This window comes from Gorilla gorilla, chromosome 8, assembly GCF_029281585.2.
Source record: "Gorilla gorilla gorilla isolate KB3781 chromosome 8, NHGRI_mGorGor1-v2.1_pri, whole genome shotgun sequence".
Taxonomy (NCBI): Eukaryota; Metazoa; Chordata; class Mammalia; order Primates; family Hominidae; genus Gorilla; species Gorilla gorilla.
In genome coordinates this window covers 128240510-128249284 of record NC_073232.2, presented here as the reverse complement: position 1 = coordinate 128249284, position 8775 = coordinate 128240510, and the positions used below count along the sequence as shown (strand labels likewise).

The following is an 8775-nucleotide window of genomic DNA, read 5'->3' as shown; positions in this document are numbered from 1 at the left end:
CACTTCTGCCAAAAATAACCAGAAAATACCACTTCTGCCAAAAATAACCAGAAAATACCACTTCTGCCAAAAATAACCAGAAAATATCACTTCTGCCAAAAATAACCAGAAAATACCACTTCTGCCAAAAATAACCAGAAAATACCACTTCTGCCAAAAACAACCAGAAAATATCACTTCTGCCAAAAATAACCAGAAAATACCACTTCTGCCAAAAATAACCAGAAAATACCACTTCTGCCAAAAATAACATGGGTTAAAGCTTTTGACGGTGAGAAGAATACAGTGTTTCTGCAATGGTCTTTCAGGGAATTTGGTTTCTTGTTCAATTAAAACTACTCTGCACCCAATCCCTGAAGTGGGAGAAGGTTAGAATGGGGGTGGGGGTGGGGGTGGGGGGTGTAGTTTACAGAAGCTCATTTAAAATTATACTGTTGTTTCATATTTGGAAAACAAAATAATACTAGCTATTTTCATAGTAGGGCTGGAGAAAGTAAAGCTTGATACTCCCTTGGCTGCCATGGCCATGCCAGGTACCCTGATTCTAAACAAGCGAGGAAGCATGTAAGAATCCGGAGCAGGAATTGTGTGTTTACCAAAAGGGTTATAAGTTGGAGCTGAAAGAACGCCTATCACTCACATCTGCCACTCACAGGTGATTTCTCTGAGCAAACCCTTTTAGGCCAGAGAAAAGTCAGTTTTAAGCTAAACTTTCCAAATCTCCTTATAGCCACTGATCCACCATCAAAAAGCTGAAAAGGAGAGTGTGCAAGGCTTAGATATTCACAGAGCAGCTGCTGCTGTCTGTGGCGAGAGTCCACCCAACAGCCCTACCTACTTTGGGCGCATCTTCATCCAGGACCCTCCAAAAGCTTCTCTCTCTTCTCTGATGTTCCTGGGAGGCGGCAGCCAGGCTGGGCATGTTTCTCAAGGTTTGGTGGTCCTCTTCTTCCCAGCCCCTTCCTGGCCTGGCCTCTTGGAGGTGCGACGGGGAGGAGACCACCATTCCATCCCCTGGAGCACAGGCAGGGCCGGCCTCAGGTCAGGGGCCTGGAAGAGCCTGCTTGAGGCCCTGAGCCCAGAAGGTGTCCCAGGTGCTGGGCCCAGGTGGTGTGGGGGGAGGGGGTTGGAGAGAAGAGAGAAGTTTAGATCCTCCTTGGTTTTCTCCTTCTCGGTGAGACCTTACAGTGGCCTAGCAGAGCAGTGCCACTGAAAGAAGGCTGGGCCCCAGATGGCCACATAAGGACCAAGCCCAGAGCTTACCAGAGAACATGCAGGCTTTCCCCAGAAGAGTCAGCTATGCCAGAGCTGCCCTGGTCTCAGATAGCTGACTTTTATTCTAAGTAAGAGCAATTCCTATAACACATGTCCTGTGGCGTAGACCCTCATTATAGCTAGATTCTTAGCTGCTGGGCCTTGTGAGTTTTGCCTTTAATTCTCAGGAACATTCCAAGTGCTCAGCACGCCCTTCACAGAGAACGTACAGGAAAGGTCAATGCAAATCTGGTGAAGAGGAAAAGAGGGGGAAATGTATTTTGAATGTCAAAAGTCAATAACAAACTATATAATCACCTCTTCGATGGAGAGGGGCTTTTTCAAGTTCTCAGAGTGCTTTTTCCTGTGTGACCACGAAAGGATAAAACAAAAACAAAAACAAAACAAAACTGCATTTGGCAGTGAGGGGTTGGAAGAGCCAATGTTTTTATTTCAATAATGTCCTGATTAACAGCATATTATAACATAAAATGTTGGCTTTCTAAAATGGGCTTGAACTTTTACACAATCTGTTTTGAACACTGGCATGCACACCTGTGTACATATATACTGATAGGAGCTCTGGTTCTAATTCTTAATTTCAAAAAATTTTGATAAAACTGAAATGTTAAATGTACACTCTAATGAAATCACTGCTGTAACACCAACCAGATGGCTTGTATTCCTTGGAAAATTCTTTAAAGCATTTTGAATTAGAGTAATAACTTCGTTATTTAGAGAGCTCCCTCTAGTGGTCGGTAAAGGCAGCACTTCGACCCAATGCAGGGTTTCCCTAATTTGCCTAATGGTAAGAAGCACTGAGGAGCTTATTAAGAGTACTGCTCTCCAGGGCCTACCCCAGTGTTTCTGAATCTAAATCTCTAGAGGTGAAAGTGGGAATCTGCCTGAACCCAAGCAATTCCTGTAATCAGGTAAGTTTCCAAGCTCACCCTAGTATACGGCAAATGGGTTTTGAAACTCGACATTTAAAAAGACCATAGGTGGGTAGAATTAGTTCATTTGGTCAGTTTTCATTTTAAAATCTTTTTTAAATATAAGACACCTTTCAAATCATAGTTTTATGTTCACTGAGAAAAGATGTATCATGTATAACCACAAAATGTAAGCACTGACCCTGTCTTGCCTAGTTTGTACGTGAAAGGTGATCATTGATGCTCTTGTCTCAATGTCATCAGTCAGTAATTTTAAGAAAAACTCTCCTAAAACTATAGATGTAAGAAGAGTTTAAGTCTTTATTGACTAAATGTCAAAGTCGTTTTGTAGAAATCCCTATATCTTAGAAATACAGGAACTTAAGTTATTCAGGGAGTCTTTTTGAAAAACCTGATTGACCTTTACCTACGATGAAAAGATGGATGAAAATTAATAGGTGGATTCATAAAACAACTGGTAGAAAAAGAGTGGCCTGGTGTCCCCACGGTTGTTAATACCAGCTACGCTGCGTCAAAGTCCCACTGTGGGAGCTTTCTGTGTTACCATCTAGCTTCGCAATGCCTCGAAAGGTGGGCACCATTACCGCCCTTTACAGATGGAAGGCTGAGGCTTCAAAGGTGAAACTTACCCAGCATCACAAACCTGAAAGCTGGGTCCAGTGTCGTTTTCCAGCCTGTGTGCCAGTGTGCACCCTAAATGACCTTATACCATGAACTGCAGCCATACAGTCAACCTCTATCTTACTGCAGCCAAAAGAAGATGAGATGTTGGAAAGTACAGCAAGGATCAATTACCTTTTTAAATACGAACTATTTGAAGTTTTCCTACTGAACATAACGCTATAGTATACGGCATCTCTGTGTATCACTAAAACAAATTTTCATTTAAAGAATTACGAGAATCCTAATCCTCTTAAAATTTATTAGCTGAATCTGTAAGTATGTGCAAATTCTTTTCCAATAGGAATTTTCTAGTTCAAATAGAATCCCCAGGTTAATTTTTAAAACTCCATTGTATTTAACCAATTTTTTTTTCATACTTGGCAGAATAAAACATCCTAAAATCTAAGGAATTTTTCAAAGTCATTCTAAACTGAAATGTTTAGAATTCCATTAAGGTTAGTTTTCAAGAGGATCAGCCATTTAACTGTGAAATTCTGGGAAAGTATCTGCATATTTGTGTGGTTTGATTTAAAAAAAATGAAAGCATCCAAATGTAAAGTGTCTGGAATGTAGGGGGAAAAACCAACAGATTCAAAGTGATTATCCTTGATCCTTGATGTCTTTTCAATCCACTTCACCTGAGGGCAAAGAATTTACTGCCAGTGAAAAGCTTTGATATGTTGAGAATTAATTGCATAATTAGCCACAGAGTTAGCAATATGTGGCCCAGAAAGGTATAGCATGACTTTAACTTAACATTGCATTGTGTCTCATAATTCTCTACAATTTGAATTTTCAAGTTTTAAGAAGAACCCAGTGGGATTTGAGGTGAATAAAACTTGATAATTCTTCCACAGTAATACTATCTGCTTAGCCTCCCTAAAAATATAGCTTATATAGATTTTACATCTAAATCTGTATGTTTTTGTATTTTGATTGTTATGCTTTCTCTTGTGACAATTGTTAGAGAAATACATTGGGCAATCACTTTTTAAAAAATGATTATATCTTTGTAATGATTAGTTTCATCAATTTATTTTTTCATGAGAGAAGTCAATATTTAGAGGGTCCAAAAGAAGCTAATAAAATTACTTGATTATTTTTAGGAGACATTTACAAACTTAGCTCATTCCTTTACTGAGAGAGAAAATATCATAGGGAAGTAGAAACAACCAGTGGCCTCCCCCTCCAAAAACACCCCCACAGATTATAGATAAAATTACTAAAATTACTCTAAGAATTTGTCTTATTTTTAATGCATGGAAAATAGCAAAATTATCATGCCAACATGAGGAATATATACTATAATCCATAAATGCCTAATTATCAAAAGAATGACATAGTCATGGTTAGATGCAACCTAGAAATCTTATATAAGATGCAACTACATATTGTATGATCATTCTTATATATGACATTCAATCCTCATCAAATTAAGCTATGTATAAATGGCATTATGAAATAAACATTTAATATCACAATAGGGTCATAGTCTGCTACTGTACAACCATGGCATGCAAGTAACTATGCATTAGCTGTAAACAGTAAAGTGTCATAACCTTCCAGAAATCCAAAGAATGTGAAAAGTACATATATAGTACTAAACATCAATTGTATTTAAAGGACCTTCGTATTTAACAAAGCTATATCATATACAGCAGCTTTGGAGATTTCTGTCACTGTTATACATATCTTGTCACCCTGAAGTGAGGAAACTGCAATTCCAAACTATATCTGTTAATGCTACTGAGCTTTAGTGAACTGTGGTCAGTATTAGGATGTAAATGATTCTATGTTCTAATGTGAAGTATGTTTTATTTTTCCTTTCTGCCATAATTCAGAATTTTGAGTCACTAAGAGTGTGCTGACTGTGGGCAACCATGGGCATATTTTCTAAACCACAGACTTTTTCTCAGGATGTGGATGCGCTCATGCTGGGAAGAAGACTCCTGTTGATGCTTGCCAGCCAGTGCTCTTCTCTACTTGTATTCTAGGTGGAACAGTTGGCAGGAAGGAACTCAGGTCATCTTGAGAGATGTCGCCTCTAAAATACATTTTGTAACATTTGTAAAAGGTAGTTAAAATCTAGCAGCTAGGAGAGGAAGGGCAAAGAAAGATCCATTCTTATAAAAATGCAGATGGATCATTTAGGTCTGATCCAATGATTCTTAGGCAATTAAAAATTATCATACTGGAGCAGAAGCTTGTATGCTGTAAAATAACCATTTCAGCTCTTTTCAGGTTGTGGCATTGGAGGCTGTTTTTGGAAGGAGGGGAACAACTGATCGCTGGACAGACTTTTCCATGCTCTATCAGCTCTGATAACGAGTTAGGCAGTTGGCATGGATGACAGGAATGTCCTCTACACTGAGCATTCTAATAAACCCCCTGTGAAGTTGCACAGAATGAGTTGAACTCATTCTGGTCTGCATTCCAGTTAGGTGGAAAGCTGTCACATTCTCAGACTGAGTTTGGACATGATATGGTCATATGAAATATTTAAATACATTACCTACATCCTACTACATCAAAATCTTGCCTTCACATTTACAACGAGATAAAAGAGCATTTAAAGCCATTGCAATGTGTTCATTCCCTGTTCATATACAGGTGATTCAAGTTTGCTTATGAGGCAAAAACTGTACAATTCTCATCATTCAGGCATTAAAAAATGTCTTTCTTTAAAGTCTTGGGATATAAACAGTTGATTTATATGAATTACATATTTTTCATCTTCATTAAGAAACAATATACATCTTTTTCCAGAGTAATTTAATGTTAGCTATAATAAGCCTAAGATAGTGGTAAAAACTGACTTTATCACCTGTGACCATCAATACTTTTATAAAACTCATGAACATTCTTTGGCCACCTGGGTCATTGTCCATTTGGAAGGAAACTGTACTCAGGCTCTGGATGGTACAGAGATCTGCCTCCATAAAATCCAAGGCCATAGAACAGCTTTAACAGAAGCCCGAAGTAAAACAGTACAGAATATACAGGAGCGGTTTCCATTTCTCAGACACAAGTTCCTTGACGTGTTGAAAGGTGTTTTCGATTCCGGACTCCAGAAGTCTTATCTTTACTATCTGAAGCTTTCTGTTGTGAAATATCTATTAGGGCACTGGCAATTGCAAGGCCTGGAAGGAAAGAGAAAAGCATTTAAATGCTTGCTTAGACATTTCTGGGATGGCAACAGTGGTGGTGAAGTGCCCTGTTTTTTATTGCTTTTCATTTAGTCATCACACGTTTGGCTGTTAATGGAAGTTTTCAAGTAGTTTGCCCTTTACCTAAAATGTTTCTTGACTTGGGCATGTGAACTTCACCAAGGAAGAAGAAGAAAGATCTACGAAAGTTAACTGACTCTGACTTGGAACAATCAAACCAGTGTTTGACAAATTATCACATTTAGTTGTGCATACAACCCTAAACCTTCCTCTCCATGTCTGAACACGAGTTTGCTGTGGAGGTACTAGAAATTTTAAATGTTACTATTTTTTTTTTTTTAGGAACAAAACTAGTCATGTTCAGATTTTTTAAAACATTTCAAGCAGTTTTAGGTTTACAGAAAAATTGAACCAATATTGAGATAAAATTACCAACTAAAGTCCATAATTTACATTAGGGTTTACTTTTTCTGTTGCATAGTTCCATTGGTTTTGACAAATGCATAATGCAGGGTATCCACCATTAAACTATCATACAAAATAGTTTCACTGCCCTAAAACACCCCCACACTTCACCAATTTATCCCCCTCCAACCACTGATCTTTCTTTAATGTCTCTGTAGTTCAGCCTTTTCCAGAATGTTGTATGGTTGGAATCACACAGTACGTAGCCTTTCAGACGGTCTCCTTTCACTTAGAAATATGTATTTAACGTACCTCCATCTCTTTTTTTTTTGGCTTGATAACTCATTTCCTTTTATTGCTGAATTATATTCCATTGTGCGGATGTGCCATAGTTTGTTTATGCATTCGCTACTGAAGGACATCTTGATTGTCCTTGCTTCCAATTTTTGGTAATTGTGAATAAAGCTGTTAAAAACATCTGTGTGCAGGTTTTTATGTGAACATAACATTTCAATTCATAAGTACCTAGAAGCCTGATTGCTGGATAATATGGTAAGCTTATGTTTTAGTTTAGTTAAAAAAAAAAAAGCCAAACTGTATTTCACAGTGGCTGTGCCATTTTGTATTTCCACCAGCAATGAATGAGAGTTCTCGTTGCTTCACAACCTCACCAGCATTTGTTGTTGTCAATGTTTTAGGTGTTAGCCATTCTAATAGGTGTGTGGTAGTATCTTACAGTTGTTTAAATTTGCAGTTCTCTAATGACATATGATGCTGAGCACCTCTTGATATACTTCTTTGCCAAATGTATATCTTCTTTAGTGAGGTGTCTGTTCAGATCTTTTGCCTGTTTTTAATTGGGTTGTTTGTTGTCTTACTGTTGAGTTTTAAGAGTTCTTTGAAGATTTTGGATATCAGTTCTTTATCAGATATGTGTTTTGTAAATATTTTTTTCCCAGTCTATGGCTTGACTTTTCATTCTCATAAACTGTTTTAAAAATTACAAAAGCACTCCATGGATAGAGTTATGCTATGTACAAATGGACATGGAAGAAAGACCACTTGACATTTAGCTGACAAGCGTCTTAAGTACTAGAAAAGGACCTTGAGTATTATTGACCGAATGTGACCACAAACGCGGAGCTGTAGCTATCACAGGTAATTTAAGAAGCATATTGTTTAATTATGTTGATCTGCTTTGTTACATTGTTTGTCCAGTGATGGACAGGAACACTTGGTAAGATGCTCAGGGATAGTAAAGATTTCATTAAATTTACAGGAGCCATGGCTCAACCAGATAATTTGGCTTATCATAGCTACATATGAATCATTTTCATATCTGTTGAGTCCCATATAACTCTTGAGTAAAACCAAATGTATCAAATCACCCTACTAAACCATGAGGCCAGATTGGCCTTGCTTAAGAAAAGGCCACAAAAGGACTTTTGGCTCATTTTCCTTTCTACAAGGTCTTGAAGACTTGACTTTGAATTGAGCTGACCTCTTCTCCACATGTTGCTCTTAGAGGAAGATCATTTTCAGATCTTATCCTATGTAGAATATCATTATTTTATTCCTGTGGGTCAGTTAATTCTGGGTAAGCTTCACATATTTCCTGGCAGGAACAGAATTCAGAGATTTATGGACAGAAAGAAATGACAGTAAAGGGATGTGAGCACTGTAAGAGGAAAGCAAACTAGCCTAGTGCAGTGTTGCAGAAGTCAAGGGAGGGCCAAAGCCCAAGGAGTCTGTAAAAAGTGGCAAACGGGCCAGCAGGGTAAGGCCTGTGGCAAAGGCCATTAGACTTCCTCCAAGAAGATTCTGATGATCTTTGAGTCATTTCTGTATCTAACTGAGGATGGAAGCCTGAAAGTTAAGCAACGAATGGAGTGACAGGAAGTACGGCCAGCAGACATAAGTTCCATGTTTAAGATGTTTAGCAATGGGAAGAGATAAGTTAGCTTATCTACATAACAGAATTAGCAGGGTCAGATGGAATTTATGTGGATGCATGGAATTATGTAAGTGCATTATTTAAAGGAAAAGGGAGCCTTGGATACATTTGAAAACAGAAGAGATTTGTGGAGAAGGAGAAATTTATGGTGTTAGCAAGGAAAGAAATTACAAAATTATAATAAGCACTGGCTAAGCTGATAAATTTACAGATTTACCTTTTAAGGGTTGCTCTTAAGTAATTTGCTCTTTCAGGATATTAAATATCATCCTGAATGTTTTAGAGTTATTACAAGTTCAAAGTTTACATAAAAGCTGTTTTCTTGACCTTTGAAGAGCACGTGGGAACTTCTGAAGAGTCCAACATAGATGTTTTAAAC

The 8775-nt window shown here is 37.9% G+C and overlaps 1 protein-coding gene across 4 annotated transcripts in view; it reads right to left on the bottom strand.

Annotated features, from left to right (window-relative positions):
* Positions 1-3889: 3889 nt before the first annotated feature.
* The window catches only part of ATRNL1 (attractin like 1), an 853221-nt gene continuing 848335 nt past the window's right edge, over positions 3890-8775 (bottom strand). For all 4 annotated transcript variants that reach the window (XM_019035499.4, XM_055353888.2, XM_055353889.2 and 1 more), the window contains one exon: positions 3890-6010. In XM_019035499.4, the coding sequence (XP_018891044.1) occupies positions 5889-6010 (122 nt within the window). In that variant the 3' untranslated portion in view covers positions 3890-5888. The remainder of the gene's footprint in view (positions 6011-8775) is intronic.